The 21,269-nt window shown below is 38.9% G+C and overlaps 1 protein-coding gene across 6 annotated transcripts in view; it reads right to left on the bottom strand.

Moving 5' to 3' along the window:
- LOC126416453 (rho GTPase-activating protein 44-like) overlaps nucleotides 1-21,269 on the bottom strand; it is a 343,310-nt gene that overhangs the window by 74,250 nt on the left and 247,791 nt on the right. For all 6 annotated transcript variants that reach the window (XR_007575461.1, XM_050084185.1, XM_050084183.1 and 3 more), the window contains exon 11: nucleotides 5,427-5,506. Coding sequence is in view for 5 of the 6 variants with exons in the window: in XM_050084185.1 (XP_049940142.1) it covers nucleotides 5,427-5,506 (80 nt within the window). In the remaining variant the exon portion in view is untranslated. The remainder of the gene's footprint in view (nucleotides 1-5,426; nucleotides 5,507-21,269) is intronic.

Here is a 21,269-nt window from a genome sequence, read left to right as displayed (position 1 = left end):
TTTAAATTAATATACTTATAGTACATCTACAAGAAAAACTAAGCTTTCACTTATAATATTGGTCATATCTTTTAAGATATATCAAACACAAATGTGCCAGTAAAATTTTAAATGGTGACATAAATGTCTGGTCTTCTGGGCCTCAAAGTTTTCTAAGCAGCTGGTCCTCACACATAGAACATTAGTCATCTTGTGCAGAAGGAAACTCACTTTGGAAGTGACGCTTCTCAATCCACAATACACAATATTTTCCCACGACCGGTTATAGGTAGGTTTGTTCAAGCAGTTTTCACAGAGGACCAGAAGGCAGGCATTACTGGGCATGCGCAGCTACGATGACACAGGTAGCCCGTGATGGGTGTTTGCTCTGCTCGTACACCTTTCATAGCATTTCTGTTTGGATTTTCATTTGAAGAGGGGTACCATGCGACCATGTGCAGCACTGCGGCATATTGCTCGGAGGGGACATATGAAGTTACTGTACTTACAGCAATAGTTTTATCATATCCTGTCTACATAAGGAAAGCAAAATTAGCAAGCAGTCCTTGGCACAACATTTGTTTCAAAACTAGACTCTATACTCTAAGTAACCTAATTTTTTTTTTAAATTCATACTCTGCAATACTGTCCTGTAGTATTTCCGATCAAGTTTACATCCACAAAGCACTGAAAAAAGCTAATAAGAAGGAATACAAATTTATTGCAAAAATTTAAAAAAAAAGTTGTTTGTATACACCAGAACTAAGAACAATAAGCTTTTCATGACTCTTTCACACTGTATGAAAATTAATAAGGTTACATACGAAGCCAAAAAACTGTATAAATGGCAGTGTATTTTCTACTCCAGGAGTAATTACAAGGCCTTGTGGGGAGTTGCAATGATACCAGCCTGTAAATTACTGAAGAATGATGTTCTGTAATTTTAAGACATAAACAACACAAATTAAGTAATAACGTCAATCCAAGAGGAGGTACCAGATACATGTTGAAACATGTCTTGTGACCAAAAAATATTAAATCAAACAATGGAAAATCCAGGATGGAATGTAACAATACCAGAGAAGGAAAGTTGCTACTCACCATACAGCGGAGATGCTGAGTCGCGATGGGCACAACAAAAAGACTCACACAATTATAACTTTCGACCATTAAGGCCTTTGTAAGCAGTACACACACACACACACACACACACACACACACACACAAACGCAACTTGCACACACGTCTGCAGTCTCACAGAGCTGAAACTACACTGTGAGCAGCAGCACCAGTGCATGATGGGAGCGGTGACTGGGTGGGGGTAAGGAGGAGGCGGGGCGGGGAGAGGGAGGGAGGGATAGTACGGTGGGAGTGTCGGACAGTGAAGTGTTGCAGTTTAGCTGAAGGGCAGGAGAGAAGGTGCGGATGGGGGAGGAGGTAAGTAGCGGAAAGGAGAGAAATAGGCATGACAACCAACAAGCTGTCTGTCCACATGAACGGCCACTGAAAAATTGTGGCCAAAAAACAAGTGGACCACCCTGTTGCTGAACATGCTGCCAGACATGATATCCCTCATCTCAATGACTGCTTCACAGCCTGTGCCATATGGACCCTTCCCACCAACACCAGCTTTTCTGAACTGCGCAGGTGGCAACTTTCCCTGCAATACAACCTACACTTTCGTAATCCTCCTGGCCTCAATCTTCGTTAGTCACTGTCCACACCCATCCAGCCCCCTCCCTGTTCCCATTGCAGCACTACACAGCCGTCATTTCACAGCCACATCCAGTCTTTTAATTTCTCTCCTTTCCGCTACTTACTCCCCCCCCCCCCCCCCCCCCGCACCCTCTCTCCTGCCCTCAATCTAAACTGCAGCACTTCACTGTCTGCCACTCCCATCATACTACCCCTCCCCCTCCCTGCCCCAGCCTCTTCCTTACCCCCACCCAGTCGCCACTCCCACTGGTGCTGCCACTCGCAGTGTAGTTTCAGCTCTCTGAGACTGCAGATGTGTGTGGAAGTTGTGTGTGTGTGTGTGTGTGTGTGTGTGTGTGTTTGTGTGTGTCTACTGTTGACAAAGGCCTTAATGGCCAAAAGCTATAATTGCATGAATCTTTTTGTTGTGTTTATCGCAACTCAGTATCTCTGCTATATGGTGAGTAGCAACTTTCCTTCTCTGGTATTGATCATAAAATATTGTGTTTCACAGAAGGCAGCTTTATAAAATTCTGCTAATGCTTTTCAATGTGGTTTTCGAGAAGCCAGTTTTCTTGGAGTATCATTACTGTTATTATTTCATGTTTGGTTCTTCAATACGGCATAATGTCACATGTGCCAGAAGATGAAAACATGCACTTTAAATTTAGCGAACAGTTGAAACTAGCTAATAGTGTGGAATGAAACACTTCATTTCAAATAAATTGACCATCTCTGCAGAAAATATTAATAAAAGCCAAATTTCTTTAGCAAACTGACAAAAGTAACTTCATTGTTCTACAAAACAATTTTTGATTGCCGATAATGTGGAAATAAAACCAGAAAATTGAGTTTTCCGTAATTATGGGAATGTATTTTAATTTATTTGATAAATATTAGCCACAGAAATCCATTGTGATTTCATTTGGTATGAGAGCTGTAATTGAAAAGAGAACAGCAAAATCATGAAAAGTAATCACATGTAGGCTACTCCCCACTACTACTCTGCTCTGCACTTAAGCCAATCTGGCAGCTTGGGTGCACCAGAAATTTTTTTTCAGATAGCATCAGGCTGCTTGCAGCTACCGCTTATACATCTACCAGCCACACTTGAAGTAGTGAGAAGTGGGAGAAGGCATTGCTTGTACATGACTTCAGTTCTGCGCTTGTGCATGAGACAGCTGGTAACTGCTCAAACAAATCTTTGTTCTAAGGCCTTTGACATATTTTGCTGTTGATGGATGTTTATGTGCACATTGTGTTTTGTTGTTGTAAATGGAGCATTTTCTTTGCCCCTTAAGTTTTATACTGGTGTTTTTCTCTTGTTTATGTTTCACTGCTGCAGTATTATTCTGCAGTAGCACGCCGAAGCAAAATTCTTTGTGAGAGTATCAATTCTTAAAAGTCAAAATTACAAAAACTTTGTTCACAATTAAAACAATGAAAAATTCCAATAACTCTAAAAAATTCTTGGGTTTTTCCTGGCTGAAAAAAATTCCAGGTTTCCCCGGTTGTCCCAGGGCGTATACACCCTGAATACATTTACATCTGTGATACCCACTGTGAAAAAGATAAAAGTTTAACTGTGAAAGCAGATGTATCATCTGTGCATTAGCTAGCATGCATGTCTTTTAACGTAAAAAGAATGCAGTGTTATAATCCAAATATTTAATATGAACTGTGACAGCAAGAATTGTTTCAAGGAGATTTTGAATGTAGCCTTATTTGTAATCCCACTTTTATTAGGCGAATACTATAAATACTTTAACACAGATCAAAAATATAATACTTGTTTGTTCATTTAAAGGCAGAATTGTGGTGGTAGGACACTGATACAATGCATAAAGTACAGCATCTGAGAATTAGAAATAGAATGAAAATGGGGGTACAGGGTGGCAGTGCATGCAAAAAATGTGGACAGGAAGTTCTTTCTTACTTGCCCCCTCAATCGACCAATTTTGCTGTTCCCTATTAGATATGGATTCAGCTGCAAACATAATTTAAAATAAACAGTTCCCACTACCAGCTAGAGATATAGCATTTCATAAATATTTTAACTCACATTCTTATGATGTCTTTGGTACTCTTATGATCTACACTTCACAACACTCTCAATATAAATGGAAAAGCATTATCTTTCATAGTCAGGCAGTCGTCAGGATTTTTCAACATTTGAAGCAGGATGTCCCGGTAGCCTTTCATAGCACTATGAGAGTAGTATCAAACTGCAAAATTGTTCCTGCGATAATCATCATTTACTCACTTACACACCATGTTGCATAGCCCCATCATGAAGGAGAGCCTTCAAGGATGGTGAGCAACTCTAAGTTCTACATGAAAAGATAGAGGCAGCTATTCACAAATATAGTACAGGGTCATTTACTCATGTGTTTCATACAGGAAAATGTCCATTCTTCACATTTCATTAGTGCATCTGCTATTTTTATTTATTTATTTAACCCTACGTACATCTTTAGAACCACGTTCTTGGTTTTACATGTTAATCTTCCATGTAACTCACTATCTGTGCCAGCTGTGTAGTAACTGTATATGTACTTTCTTCATTGTTTTAATTTAACAGCAATAACCTAAAATGTTGTCTAAACAGGTGGGCTTCGATCTTGACTGACCTGGAATCTAGTTAACTTTCATTGGTACTATCAGAATGACCCACCTTAGTTTATTTAATGCACAAAGGATTTAAACAATAAAAACAACTGTGAAATATGGACTGAAATATCTTCTAGGGTGCAGATCATGGGCAACAAAAACTAAAATATGAACAAAAAACAGCTATCATGATTCTATCCAATTCTCGAGCATCTGCTCGTCATGCGATCTAATGACATCCGATGGTACTATCACCAGGATGGGTCTTGCCGCTGTAATTTATTCTTACAATAAAAATTACAATCACTTTATTACGATATGTTTCGTTTGTTTAGTATTTGAGTCTTGATTAATTTTCTTGACTGTTTCATCTGAATATAGCCATCACGTTTTCAAACTGATTAAAATCTGATAACTTTTTTACCTGTTATTCTACTATGTGAACAGTGATTGAACTGCTCATTTTCAACCTACTTGGTAAATTAATACCATATCCCATAAACAAACAAAATATTGTACTGGGATCAGTCAAGTAATATTTTTCTGGAGGACACTTTCATCTTCTGTTACCTTTACATAAAAAAATCAGCATAAATGTCTATATATCCATACATACTGGCACTATATGAGAACTCATAGTAAATTTGTTCGAACACAGTAGGAGTTTGTGCAGTGCTAGGATTCCATGCTATTTCCTACAGTGTTTCATGAAAAATTCAAATTTTAAATTTTAAGCAAAGACATAGCTTATTGTTGTGGCTAACTCATAGTTTCTCAAGTATCCCTTGCACTCGCACTGCACAAGTCAAAGGTCATGTTACTGTACTGAACGCTGCAGCAGCAGTTGGCATCACAGTGATTCTATTCACAGCACTGCTTTCCCTTAAGTACACACCCTTCTAATATGTAACACTGCAACAAGGCCAAAGTGCTGAGGCAGGAGGAGTTAAGGTGAATGGAACTTTTAAACCACGCTGCTTTTGGAATTGCTTCCCTATAATCAAGTGAGCAGTTTTAAGTTTACACATAAGATGAGCATTTCTGACAACAAGACTGACTTTTCTATCACTTTTACCTTCACATATCACACAACACTGTTATTCATGTATTCCTTTAAATAACAAAAGTAATAAAAAGCTTACCTCCGGGGAAGAAATAATCAGCGTACGTGACCAAGCTATCCACAACACTGCTGTGGATATTGGCCGAGTTCATATTCATTCTGAAAAGAAAAAGGGACAGTAAGATTTATGGTCATACTAACATGTAATTCTCTACAAAAGTAACTTGGAATATACCGTCACATACAGATTCACACTTATACGAATGGGTATACAAACACTCCCAAAATTTAATGTTACAAGTACCCTGAAACACCACTAGGTGTTCCTCCATACATTCTTCTTGAATTAGTAGGGCAAAAAGCTGTGAACTGTGTAGTTTGCTTAGGTGTTGCTCACCAAATGGTGAAGCAAGCTTTTGGAGACAATACTTTAGATCCGACACAAACCTACAACTGGTGTAAACATTTGAAAATGGGCAAATGTCAACTGATGACGACAAATGTTCTGGTCAGCCATCACTGGTAACACACTAGAAAATGTTTAGCCAACAATGGATCCGATTCTGCAACATTGTAGTCAAATCATTGCATGCATTAGGAATAAGTTATTGTACATGTGAATCTATTCTGTAACAATATTTCAACATGAGAAGGATTGAAGTGATGTTTTTGCCACACCTGCTTGAAGGTGAACGGAAGGAATATTGAGCTGAAACAGCAGCTTCAAGTTGATCCAAACTTTCTCCCAAAGGTTGTTACTGGTGATGAAAACTAGGTTTATCACTATGATCTTGAAATTAACCAGTCACAATGGCAGAGTCTTCCTGTAAGATTACAGTCAATATATCCAGTACTCCCCCCCCCCCCCCCCCCCACCTTTTTTTTTTTTTTTTACCTGTGTCAATTTTTTCTGTTGTTTCTTAATGACTGCTCAAATGTCAAAAATATGCACATCAATATCAATGATTTAGTTTTGGTAGTGAAATAAGAATCCTTAAATTTAGGAGATGAACTGTTCGAGCATATGTTGACACAGTCATATTTTCTCTTTTCCATGTAATGACAGCATATGGAAACAGATGACAGCATATCCTTGAGGCACTGCCAAAAACTTACCAGTGCTTTGCTCTAATGCCAGATTTCAGGTGTGTAACATACACAAATGATAGCTGCGAATTTAAAAAAAGGATATCATCACTGAGGGTTACATCATTATCTTTGATTAACAACTAATTAATTGTAGAATAAATTTTTTCATTACCATCTGTGATCACAAAATTGTTACATCCTTAGACAATGAGTTTCAGTCAGACATGACCACCTTCAGTTCTACAGCAAAACATGGGGGCGGGGGAAACAAATACTTCAAGTAGATTGTCCAAATCTTAAAACAATAAAATAGGTCACAATGAGAAATATTACTGACAAAAATGCGGAAAACACGCACTTCAAAAATGGTAAGGCATACCTGTTTTAAAAACATGTCCTAATGTAATGGAGCCATAGTGGCATTGTCAAAAGATAAACACACCATCACTGCACATATTTGAAATATATGTCTAAAGTAGGCCACATGTAGGCAGAATCATGCTGTTAACAGTACTACTTTTCATAGCAAACTGCTGTACAGTAGGAACACAATGGTGGTGTCGTAAGCTCATCAGATGCCACTACTGTAAGTGTACACAGTTATGTCAATTATATAACTGTATGATATGAATAAAAAGAATTATGTGATAGGTAAAGTCTGTAGTTGGCTTACCAGGTGTAAAAATTACAGTAATAAAATGCATTTTTTTCTGAAAATAATGTCATGCACCCTTCCAATAAGCTAAAGAAATGAATAACAAACAGCACGTAAATGCACACTCATCCAGAAACTAGAACCAATAAGGAACGAATGAAGAACATTCCAATGAAATTTCACGTCAAAATGTCCATGCAAATGAATAAGTGTTTCAGAAAATCTAAAATTAAATGTGGCTTTCAAGTTAAAACCACCCTGAAATTGAGAGTAAAACACAAACTGAAAAGGGTGTATGATAAATTTAATGGTTCTGAAGATACAGGATTCATTGTCACAACTTGACAAATATTATACCGGCCAAACCAGCCTCTCTCTTAATGCAAGGTTTAAGGTGCATTCACAACCACGGAACAAAACTGCTTTGGGATTACACTTATCAGAAATTGGTCACACTACAGAGAAAACTGTGAATAGTATGTGTATTCTCCATGTGGTGCAAAAAGGCCGTGCTCTCAACTTGTTAAAAGAGCTTGAAATTTATAAAGTGGAAGGACAAGAGCCATCAAAAGTGCTCAATGGGCAGAGCGATTTTGTATCCAATGCACACTTTGCTTTGTTTGACAATGTTCTACTTTAATCACTCAATGTCTATCTCAAATATATCTTGCCTTTGCCTTTACCTGGTATAGACATCTATACATATTTACTTTGTTTCTTTACTTTGAGCATATTACTCATGTTCTCTTGACCCTTCTCTGTTTATATATTTCATTAATCAGTCACATTGAGTGGTACAGTGTTTTATCATTCTTTTCTTGGAAAGGCATGTCGCAGGATATGAGGGGATTTCTGGCAGTTAAGTCAATCTGACCACTTCTCGCCTATGTGGCATTCTGGCGGTCATGGCAACACAGGATGCTGATTACTTACTACAGTGTGTGGTTTCATCCATTTGGCTTATTTTCCTATTTATTTCATCATTTTTATATTATTCTGTTAACTCCATAAGCTTGTTCTTACGAACGTCATTCTACTTTTATTTAAAATTTGCCACAGGAGTGCATCAGAATTATTTTCTCTTTAAAAATCTAACTTTAGTTGTGTTTTTAATTTATTGCATTAATTACTGTAATGACTTACACACCTGGTAAACTCATTATAGGCTTTATCTATGACATAAACATGTACGCCTACAGTAGCAACATCTGACGAGCTTATGACACAAACATTTTGTGGCTACTGTACAGCAGTTTGTTACAAACACCAACACTGTTAACATGACGACTCCATCTCCCTGTGGCTAGTTTAGACCATATTTTAAATATGTGCAACAACGCTAAGCTGATTTTTATCTTATGATGACTCCATGAAGGCTCCATTATATTACGGCATGTTATTAAAACACATGCCTCGTCACATTTAAAGCAATGTTTACCACATGTATGTTGGTAACACTTTTGATTATGGCCTCTTTCATTGTTTTAAGATGTAGACAATGCATTTAAAGTATTTCTGTTTTTCCTACGTTTTGCTGCAAATTTGAAGATGGCCACTGTTGACTAAAACTGGTAGTCTAAGGATCTAATAATTTAGTGATCACAGATGGGAAGTAAAGAAATTTATTCTATATTTTCTGGATCACTGTTTTATTCACAGCCATGTCACAGCTTGTGGAAATAATTAATCTTCGTACAAAAGCATCTGTGTAATTTTATTTACTATCAGACATATTGTTTCTTAATCTCTCTCATTTGTGCTCTGCAATTACTGTAAGCTGCACCTGCTAAGACATCAATCGTAACTATTGGCCGACTGAGCTTAATCCATATAACACTGTATAAAATAACATTTGTAAGAAAAAGTATCAGGGGGTTAGAAACTACTGGCTTTTAAAGGATTATGAAATGTAAAGGATGAATTTCATTACCATTGCCACATTTGCAATTAAAAGTTATTTTTGTTCTTGGGTAGAAATTTCTTTATTTTTTGAGATTATTACTCCTAATACCTCCCCCCAAGAACCATAGACCTTGCCATTGGTGGGGAGGCTTGCATGCCTCAGCAATACAGATAACCATACCGTAGTTGCAACCACAACGGAGGGGTATCTGTTGAGAGGCCAGACAAACGTGTGGTTCCTGAAGAGGGTTCAAATGGTTCAAATGGCTCTGAGCACTATGGGACTCAACTGCTGAGGTCATTAGTCCCCTAGAACTTAGAACTAGTTAAACCTAACTAACCTAAGGACATCACACACATCCATGCCCGAGGCAGGATTCGAACCTGCGACCGTAGCGGTCTTGCGGTTCCAGACTGCAGCGCCTTTAACCGCACGGCCACTTCGGCCGGCTCCTGAAGAGGGGCAGCAGCCTTTTCAGTAGTTGCAGGGGCAACAGTCTGGATGATTGACTGATCTGGCCTTGTAACACTAACAGGGTGTATACGGGGACAAGGAAAAAAAATTCCCGGATTATTCCCAGATTTCTCCCAGATATCCCGTTTAAAAAATATGCTTTTTCCCAGGCGAAAATACACTTTTTCTGTGCTAAATGACAGTAGGTTTTCCGTAGATTTTCCCTCGGAACTGTAAAACTTATCTATCCTTTGAATGGTTAACATTTTATACAATCACGTAGAACTTCACGGAAAAAAAAAAAAGACGGGGCAGAGAAGTTTTGGAGAGACTTTTGATTAAAAAAAGTAGAGAAGTTTTGGAAATACCTTTGATTTGCAGCAACATATACGGTGCATATTTTTGTATTACGAAAGTATAAATTCGAATTGTACCAAACACAGCGCGTTAGTTTCCAGAGCGTTGAAACTCAGGTTGCAATGTCCATTTGTAAGCAAGTCATATCTCAAGCCACGAGATCTCGCCAGCCGATGACAGCAGCTATTCAAAGCATAGGACACCTGTTATAGTCAGCCAATAGCAAGATCACTGGTTACATAGCACGAACACGCAAGAGGAAAAGTTAACGGTTTACATTAATGTACACAGTACCGTATATCTACAAGAAAAGCTAAGCTTTCACATACAATTTTGGTCTCTAAGATTAACGCGCCCCAACAGAAGCTAAGCTTTCACATGTAATATTGATTTTTTTTGCGCGTGTTATACTTTAAGATGCATCACACAAATGGGCCAGTAAATTTAAAATTCTGACCTAAATGTCTCGGCTCGAAATTCTTGTAAGTGGCTGGTCCTCAAACTGTTGAGTTTCGAACGCTCTGTGATTTAGATATCCATCCCACTTTCTCACACATAACAAAATTCATGTTGCGTAAAAAGAAATTTTCTTTGAAAGTAACTTTTCTAACCACCGTTCGCAAAACTATCCGGAGACTGTTAGAAATAGGTTCGATTTACCAGTTGCCAGAGAACGCCAGGAAACAGGCATTATTGTGCCTGTGCAACTGTAGTGGTGCAGGAAGCCCGCATGTTCGTGTATAAAGCACTAACAGAGCTTACAGTACACCATAAAAGAAACAGAGCATCAGAGGATACTCCAAAGAGCATTGGAATTTCGTAAACCACACTAAAATGCATAATTCGGCTTGAAGTGCAAATTGGCTTTTTCCAGTTCACAATGAAGTAGGTCTCATCTGATATTAAGCTTTTCAGTGTGGTTTTTGGGATGTAAATTTTCTTGGAGTACCAGTGCTCTGCGATCTCATTTTAGGTTCTTTATTATGGCATAATGCCATATATGGCCAAAGATAATAACGTGCACTTGAAATTTAGCGAACAGTTGGAACTAGGCAATACTGTAGAATGAAACACTTCGTTTCAAATAAAATGATTGCCTCAGCAGAAAGATTAATAAAGCCAAATTTCTTTAGCAAACTTGCAAAAATGACTTCACTGTTCTGCAAGGCGATTAATGCTTGACTGCTACTAACTTGGAAATAAAATAAAATCAGAAAACAAATTAATAATATATTTTTGCCCTCCGTAATTATGTGAATGTATTTTAATTCACTTGATAGCTCCCGGCCACAGAAATCCGTTCGTTTTCACATGACGTGGGAACTGTACACGAAGAGAAGCTGCGAAATCACTTAACGTAAACACGGGTCACGTGGAGATAAACCCTCTCCCCACGACAACCCAGACAACTCTGTGCAAGCGTGAATCTGGCAGCTAGGGCGCGGGAGAAAAATTTTTCTCGTTTGCATCTGGCTGCTTACCGATACAACTAACAGCCAAACTTCAAGTAGCGGGAGAAGGTACTGCTTATACGCGAGTCAAATGCGCTTGCGCAACAGACCGCTGGAAATTGGTCAAACGAACCTAACGTGAACAGTTGTGACGTCATGCTCATAGCAAGCAGTTTATTGTTACGAAGAATTACAGTCTGCGCCCTACGGCCGTTGAAATATTTTTGCTATTTGCAGACGCTTGTGCGTGCACGGTGTTTTGTTGTTGTAAATTGCTCATTTCCTTTGCCACTAAAGTTTTATTTTTTTCCCTCTTGTTTATATTTTATTGCTGCAGTATCATTCTCCAGTAGCAGGATACAACAACATTCTTTGCAAGAGAATCAATTCTGCAGTCAAAATTGCAAAAAATTAACTGAAAGCTAAAACAATGAAAAATTCCCGCGATTCCGAAAAATTCCGGGTTTTTCCCGGTTTTCTCCTGGATAAAAAAATTCCCGGGTTTTTCCCGGATTTCCCGGGTCGTATACACCCTGACTGACCAAAACGGCCTTGCTGTGCTGATACTGCGAATGGCTGAAAGCAAGGGGAAACTACAGCCATAATTTTTCCCGAGGGCATGCAGCTTTACTGTATGGTTAAATGATGATGGCGTCCTCTTGGGTAAAATATTCCGGAGGTAAAATAGTCCCCCATTCGGATCTCCGGGCGGGGACTACTCAGGAGAACGTCGTTATGTCTTTACCAGGAGAAAGAAAACTGGCGTTCTACGGATCGGAGCGTGGAATGTCAGATCCCTTAATCGGGCAGGTAGGTTAGAAAATTTAAAAAGGGAAATGGATAGGTTAAAGTTAGATATAGTAGGAATTTGTGAAGTTCAGAGGCAGGAGCAAGAAGACATTTTGTCAGGAGAATACAGGGTTATAAATACAAAATCAAATAGGGGTAATGCAGGAGTTGGTTTAATAATGAATAAAAAAAATAGGAGAGCGGGTAAGCTACTACAAACAGCAAAGTGAACACCTTATTGTGGCCAAGATAGACACGAAGCCCATGCCTACTACAGTAGTACAAGTTTATATGCCAACTAGCTCTGCAGATAACGAAGAAATTGAAGAAATGTATGATGAAATAAAAGAAATTATTCAGATAGTGAAGGGAGACAAAAATTTGGCCAAGATAGACACGAAGCCCATGCCTACTACAGTAGTACAAGTTTATATGCCAACTAGCTCTGCAGATAACGAAGAAATTGAAGAAATGTATGATGAAATAAAAGAAATTATTCAGATAGTGAAGGGAGACAAAAATTTAATAGTCATGGGTAACTGGAATTCGGTAGTAGGAAAAGGGAGAGAAGGAAATGTAGTAGGTGATATGGATTGGGGCTAAGAAACGAAAGAGGAAGCCGCTTGGTAGAATTTTGCACAGAGCATAACTTAATCATAGCTAACATTTGGTTCAAGAATCATAAAAGAAGGTTGTATACATGGAAGATGCCTCGAGATACTGACAAATTTCAGATAGATTATATAATGGTAAGACAGAGATTTAGGAACCAGGTTTTAAATAGTAAGACATTTCCAGGGGCAGATGTGGACTCTGACCACAATCTATTGGTTACGAACTGTAGATTAAAACTGAAGAAACTGCAAAAAGGTGGGAATTTAAGGAGATTGGACCTGGATAAACTGAAAGAACCAGAGGTTGTACAGAGTTTCAGGGACAGCATAAGGGAACAATTGACAGGAATGGGGGAAAGAAATACAGTAGAAGAAGAATGGGTAGCTTTGAGAGATGAAGTAGTGAAGGCAGCAGAGGATCAACTAGGTAAAAAGACGAGGGCTAGTAGAAATCCTTGGGTAACAGAAGAAATACTGAATTTAATTGACGAAAGGAGAAAATATAAAAATGCAGTAAATGAAGCAGGCAAAAAGGAATACAAACGTCTGAAAAATGAGATCGACAGGAAGTGCAAAATGGCTAAGCAGGCATGGCTAGAGGACAAATGGAAGGATGTAGAGGTTTATCTCACTAGGGGTAAGATAGATACTGCCTACAGGAAAATTAATGAGACCTTTGGAGAAAAGAGAACATGAACATCAACAAAAGCAAAACGAGGATAATGGAATGTAGTCAAATTAAGTTGGGTGATGCTGAGGGAATTAGATTTGGAAATGAGACACCTAAAGTAGTAAAGGAGTTTTGCTATTTAGGGAGTAAAATAACTGACGATGGTCGAAACAGAGAGGATATAAAATGTAGACTGGCAATGGCAAGGAAAGCGTTTCTGAAGGAGAGGAATTTGTAAACATCGAATATAAATTTAAGTGTCAGGAAGTTGTTTCTGAAAGTATTTGTATGGAGTGTAGCCATGTATGGAAGTGAAACATGGACGATAAATAGTTTGGACAAGAAGAGAATAGAAGCTTTCAAAATGTGGTGCTACAGAAGAATGCTGAAGATTAGATGGGTAGATCATATAACTAATGAGGAAGTATTGAATAAGATTGGGGAGAAGAGAAGTTTGTGGCACAACTGGGCAAGAAGAAGGGACCGGTTGGTAGGACATGTTCTGAGGCATCAAGGGATCACAAATTTAGCATTGGAGGGCAGCGTGGAGGGTAAAAATCGTAGAGGGAGACTTAGAGATGAATACACTAAGCAGATTCAGAAGGATGTAAGCTGCAGTATGTACTGGGAGATGAAGAAGCTTGCACAGGATAGAATAGCATGGAGAGCAGCATTAAACCAGTCTTAGGACTGAAGACCACAACAACAACATACTCCTAATAAAATTAGTCATTGGTTAATTAACTCATTTAGAAGTAATAGCTATACCCTTATAGTTTCAACTAGGGTACATACAGGCGAAAAGGAAAAAGAAAAAAAAAATCAGTTACTTTTCCAAATGTGACAAAAGCCTGATCAGCCAGAGTATTCAATCCACTCGTTATAGGTAATCCTGCAAATAAGACTGACCTGGCAGAACACCACCTCAAGAGAAGAGGTAGGCTGAGGCTTTTGTCTTCACACTCTTTGTAGGGATTGTCTAGTAATCTTACAGTCCTTCAACTCAATCAAAACATTTTGATGAATCAAGGATAACGTACACTCTATGTTGATTGGGTCTTTTTTTTATTTACGGAATTGTTGATAAAAGTTTACCTGTACTGGCCATAACCTTTGAGTGATAATCATTAAACGTCACTATGGAAAATGACTCAGATCTTTATTACTTCTTTGTCAAGGTAGGCCAAGTGCAATGCAGTCCTATACTGATTAAATTCATCAAATCAATCACCAACTCTGAAATCTATCAGAGAAGGTGAATATATTATAATTTTAACTACAAAAAGGCATTCAAAAAGGAGTACTTTTCTCATTTAACTGACAAAAAATATAAAACCTTGATTTATGTTTTAAAACTTATTTGTGTCTGACTTTTCTGCATTACTAATGATGTTGCTTGACCATTTTCTAATGCAAAGTTATACTGAAACACCAAAGAAAGTGTTATAGGTGTGAGTATTCAAATACACAGAGATGTGAATGAAGTCCCATGCTTCTTTACAGAGCGTAGGGGAATGATGAGGGAGACCCTGCACCGCCTTACTAGGCAAGTTCCTATTGGAGGTGGTTTGCCATTGCCTTCCTCTGACCGTAATTGGAATTAATGATGATGACGAAGACAACACAACAACACCCAGTCATCTCAAGGCAGGGAAAATCCCTGACCCCGCCGGGAATCAAACCTGGGACCCCGTGCTCGGGAAGTGAGAACGCTACCACAAGACCACGAGCAGCAGATACAGAGATGTAAACAAGTAGAATACAGCTCTGCAGTTGGCTATGCCTCTATAAGAGAACCAGTGTCTGGCACAGTTGTTAGATTGGTTACTGCTGCTACAATGGCAGGTTATCAAGATTTAAGCGAGTTTGAACGTGGTGTTATAGTCTTAACACAAGTGACAGGACACAGCATCTTTGAGGTGGCAATAAAGTGGGGATTTTCCTGTACGACCATTTCATGAGTGTACCGTGAATATCAAGAACCCAGTAAAACATCAAATCTCAGACATCACTGCGGCTGGAAAAAGATCCTGCAAGAATGGGACCAACGACAACTGAAGAGATTCGTTCGACGTGACAGAAGTGCAACCCTTCCACAAATTGCTGCAGATTTAAGAGCTGGGCCATCAGCAAGAGTCAGTGTGCGAACCATTCAACGAAACATCATCGATATGGGGTTTAGGAGCCGAAGGCCTTGACGACTGCACGACATAAAGCTTTACGCCTTGCCTGGGCCCGTCAATACCGACATTGGACTGTTGATTACCCTAAACATGTTGCCTTGTCGGACGAGTCTTGTTTCACATTGTATCGAGCAGATGGAAGTGTATGGGTGTGGAGGCAATCCATAGACCTTGCATGTCAGTAGGGGACTGTTCATGATGGTGAAGGCTCTGTAATGGTTAGAGGCATGTGCAGTTGAAGGGATATGGGGTCCCTGATATGCATCCGATAGGTGACAAGTACGTAAGCATCCTGTTGATTACCTGCATCCATTGAAGTCCATTGCACATGCCGACAGACTTGGGCAATTCCAGCAGGGCAATGCGACACCCCACATCTTCAGAACTGGTAGTGGCTCCAGGAACAGTACTCTGAGTTTAAACACATCCGCTGGCCACCAAACTCCCCACAAATGAACATTATTGAGCATATCTGGGATGCCTTGCGACACACTCTTCAGAAGAGATCTTCACACCCTCGTATGCACAAATTTTTTGGACAGCCCTGCATGATTCATGGTGTCAGTTCCCACCAGCACTACTTCGGTCTAGTCCCTGCCACAACATGTTGCGGCACTTCTAGATGCTCGTGGAGGCCTTACACGATATTAGGCAGGTGTACCAGTTTCTTTGCCTCTTCAGTGTATTTTTAATGCACGTACAGAAATTATCACTGTTTGTTTTAATTCTTCAAATTTTAACACGCTGGTTGACATGGTCACGAGTCATATGGAAAAAAATTCTGATAACTCCACTAATTCTCTAGCAAAACTCTAACTACAGTTATTACACAAAAGGAATTAAGTCAGAGGAAGTCCTATATGGCTCTGCCACGTTTACATGTGCTTGTGGGGGGGGGGGGGGGGTTGCTTTCTAACCTGTACACAGTTAACTCTTGCACTATTATTCTTCCTTTTGTGTAAATTATACTCAAATGCCTATGCCAATATATGAGAATCGAAACATGCTCTTTTATCTATCCTACCATGTATTCACATGCAATTCTAAAGTCTTAAAATCTTAACACACAGTCACTGTGCTCAACATGCTGGATTAGGATTAACTTTGTTGAAACTCTTATATACTTCCTTTACAAAAATTGTATCAATAATTGTAGTTGCAAAAGTGGCAGAACCATATAGGCTGTCCTCCCATTTTTGTTATGCTCCTTTTGTGTAGAAAGTGTAGGTTGAAGATAGGTAGAGAGTTAGTGGGATTATCAGATTTTTTTCCCCTATGACTCAACACCATGTCAACCGATGTATTAAAATTTGAAGATTATAACAAAGAGAGGTAAGTATCCCCAGTTAATTTTGTATTTGCATTAAAAATAACTTTGAATTAGAATCTGTTCAAGCAACATCATTAGTAATGCAGAACAGTCTGATGTAAATCACTTATAAAATATAAATCAAGATTTATATTTCCTGTCAGTGAAATGATAAAGGTAGTTCTTTTTGTGGAAACAGATACACTGTGATCTCTGAAGTGAAGGTAATGCTTGGGCAGCTAGCTGCATACTGAAAATGATTGCTTGCCAAACTAAGATTAGATATGTTTCAAGATAAAATTTAATCTATTCATCTTTACTGAGAGAATTCAGAGTTGGTGATAATTTTGATGGTTCTGATTAGTACGAGAATGTATTGCACTGGGCATATCTCACCAAATAAGGAATAAAAATCCAAGTGATTCATCACAGTTTCATTCAGAGATTATCACCCAATGGCTGTACGTTTAATAACGGCATACATTTAAAGCCAGGTTACCTTCCATTTGGAAAGTCGGTGCACTCAGCGACTGTTATGTCACTTATAGAGTGCAGCAATCAGTCATCCTTTTTTTAAATTTTATTACGCAAATCCCGGCTAGTAGCTAGCCATTCTCAATGCACTATTTTCAGTTCTCAATGCATGTAAGTCCCTGTTGTTCGGGCTTCAGTCACAGTTCTTTGAACACTATTATAGTGTTCAAAGAACTGTGACTTACCCCTCCCCCTACCCACCTAAGCTTCTTCCTGACCCCGTCCAGTTGCCACTCCCACTATGTACTGCTGCTGTTGCTCACAGTGTGGCTTCAGCTGCCAGAGGCTGCAGTGTGTGTGTGTGTCTCACCTATTTTTGACAAAGGCCTTGTTGGCCGAAAGCTTCTACTGTGACAAATCTTTTTGTTGTGCCTATCTGCGACTCAGCATCTCCGCTACATAGTGAGTAGTAACTTTCCTCTTCACAATACTGTTAGTTTCATCTTGCATTCTATGACTATCATTCGTTATTTAAATAATGAAACACTGTACCACTTATTTTCTTATGTTTAGCACAATGTGTTTCGAAAATTTATTCTCGTTGACAAGTATTTTGTGTGGTGTTTGTATGTGTGTTGTTTTGCACCTCTTGCGCTGTGATCACCTTTCTGAGGCTATAAGGTACTGTGCCTCATCCATTATGCAAAACACCACACAATGCAAACTATCACTCACATTGTTTTTTTGTGAAACAAAAAAAAAAAATACTTCAGAAAATATTTGCACTTCACAATGAGAATAAATTCTAGAAATGCATCTTGTTAAGCATAAAAAATAAGTAATTGGTACTGTTTTGAAACCAAAAACCTTTGGGCATTGCAAAGAGAGCAAAGGTGTCAACTATCGCTACAGGTGGCCAAACAACGAAACCAGCAAAATATGCATTCAAGCAAAATGCAACGACGTTAAATCACAACTATGATGAAGCTGCGCATGCATGATAGAGAGAGTTTGTAAATGGTTGTGATGGGTCATGATACGTGTATTCGAAAAAACCTAGTTACTCCCATCCAGGCACCGTGCCAAGATCTTGGTGGTAGCAGCAGGTGATAAATAGCAAATTGTTCCGACTTTTACTTAAGCGGATCAGCTGAGGAGAGCCCCCTACTGTCAAGAAACTTAACCACATAACGTTTGTAAACACTACGGGAAATCCAACGCCATGCCAGCATCATTCTACGTCAATTACATCAGATTTTTCTCCATAAACATTTTTCCATAAAGCATAAATCGTGTGAAAATTACAAATATGTTAATGCAAAATTGGATGTGAATATACGTTGTGAGCACAGGAAAATCGATGAGCGATAAATAATGCCATAAATGGCACGAAAAAGTTAATTCTGGGAATATGAGAGCAGGTTTACACTGTACTCGGCACACACTTCTCCAGACCACAATTTATAATCCATTTACACTTTGCCCATACTTCCTCCATATTCATCATGATGTTAATTCATTTCTCAAGTCGAATGCGAATGACTGCTTGTCCACTCTTTCTAGCAGAAACACTCTCCTAGCCTTCTTTCTTTGGAAGAACTGAGGCACAAAAGTAAATTGTATAGGTTGACAGTACCTTCGACGACTTCCAACTTCCGTAGCGGCCAAACAATAAACCAGATACCAAACAACTCAGCTGCTGGTGTTCTTTGTTTGTGTTTTGCATTTGACTGACTCAGTCTGTTTTTTAAGTGTACCGGTATGTCATTGACAAAAAGACAGTGGGACAATTAACAAACGAAGAAAAGTAGAATGTTATGCTCAGGAAGTGGACTGAAATTCACATGTGAAGTCTGTTGATATTTCATTGACTAATGTCAGTGTACAGTCTGTCGCACAGTGAAAATTTCATTCAGTGCTGAAAGGGTACTAGGAATGTTTTGCAATACAACACAATAATAAATAGCAGAAGACTGTTTAGCTGTGTTCTGAGAATACTTCATACTTGTATTTTAGCCACTGTGCCAAGTCTGAGGGTACAATTGTCCACTAGCAGTGTTGGCTAGAAGTGCTTGCTATTGGCATCATGGTCACAAAGTGAGATTAAGACAGTTTTAGGGTGCAGCTTCATGCACGATTGAACACAGAGCACTGCTCTGAAGAAATGACTTGCACTCACTCACTCAGTAATGTGTGTCCACATCGTACAACTATGTTCAGGTGGTACAGAAAATTCCAAAGAGGAAATTTCACTCTGGAGGGTGCTGAGAAGATGGGAAGATGGTGATCATCAGTTACGGAGGAAAACATTGATGCTATGAGGAAAATGCTCGACGAAGACAGGTGAGTGATCTATAAGCAGATAGAGGATACCTTAGGGCTAAATGCACCAGCAATTAGTACAAATCTGCATGATTGTTTGCAAGTACACAAATTTGGATGTCTCTGGGTGCCGCACAGACCAACAAAAGAGCAGATGACATGATGTGTGACTTTGTGCCGGCAAATGTTAAAGAAGTTTTCTAAGAGACAATCTCAGTATGTGAATAACATCATGACATATGACAAGACTTGGCCGTACTGTTATGACGTGCCGACCGAGACGCAAACAAAGTTTGGGTCTTCGGAGTTGACCACACACGACTGATATGATGATATGATAGCTTCTTCCCCCCCCCCCCCAAAAAAAAAAAAAATCAAGCGGAATTATGGAGCGTGCTGTTTTGGACACACAGGAGACAGTCACAGCTATGTGGTACATTGAGTAGTGCCCACCCAAGGTCATCCAAACATTGGAGAACCTGCAACCGAAGTCAAGAACGGACACTTAGTTCCTTCTCCACGACAATGATCCAGCTCTCCATGCCAACACATGCATGGAGCATTTGTGGAGTACAGCACTGAAACTTCTTCAGCGTACTCCTTACAGTAAAGACCTTTCTCCCTGTAATTTTGCCCTGTTCCTGCAAGTGGAAAGAAAGCTGAAGGGAATGCAGTTGTCAAGTTATGAGGCCCTCCTGAGGGGCTGGGACGAGTGTGCCTTACTCCCTACCGAAACCTGGGATAAATGGTTTAGGGATTGGTTCCATAGGATGGGGAGGTGTATTCAATGTGGCAGAAATTACTTTAAAAAATTAAATAAATAAAGCTGTATTGCAAAACTTTCCTAGTACCCTTTGTATTTGCAAAAAATTAACATTCCTCCATCAAGCTGAGTAAACATACATCAATCATTCGCTAATAATGTGTTTATTCAAGATGTAGGTTACAATCACAGTGTGGCTTACCAGTGCTAAAAACATGTAAGAATACATTACAATAAGACATTCATGAATCAAAATCTTTGCACAAGAATAAACGATAAAGTAATATTCAAGTCAAATCATCATTATCGCCTGTCTATATAAATAGCTCCTACTATACTATCCATGTTAGTATTTCAATACACATAGGGGCCATAGTGTAAACTGAAATACTGATACGGATAGTATAGTATAGGTTATTCATATAGACAAGCAATAATAATGATTTGACATCTTACTAGCAAGTTGCTTCATCATTTACTCTCTTAGAAAACTCATACAAACTCATGAATAGGGGTTTCAACTCATACAAAACTCATACAGCTTGAGTCAGGCATGTGTTTAATGTAATATATTCTTACATGTTTTCAGCACTGATGACAGCCACACAATGGTTAAAAACTAGATCTGCAAAAGTTATTAGCAACTAATTAATGTACATTGTTTCAATTTCAAATAAACAAAGTCACTGGAACCACCCATTCCACTAGGAATCAAATCTGACTCCTCCATCAACATTAAGCACAGTAAGCAGCAAACAAAAAGGAAGCATGTCCGGAAGAAGTGAACAGCACACGAAAACTATTGTGTGAAGGTCAGTTTCCAGAACTGGAAAACATACTACCGAATTGCTTTGAATATTCCAACCAATATAACTGTGTTTCGTGCTAAA

The sequence above is a fragment of the Schistocerca serialis genome, chromosome 8 (genome assembly GCF_023864345.2).
Source record: "Schistocerca serialis cubense isolate TAMUIC-IGC-003099 chromosome 8, iqSchSeri2.2, whole genome shotgun sequence".
Taxonomy (NCBI): domain Eukaryota; kingdom Metazoa; phylum Arthropoda; class Insecta; order Orthoptera; family Acrididae; genus Schistocerca; species Schistocerca serialis.
The sequence above is the reverse complement of the archived record's forward strand: the minus strand, read 5'-3'. Positions and strand labels throughout refer to the sequence as shown.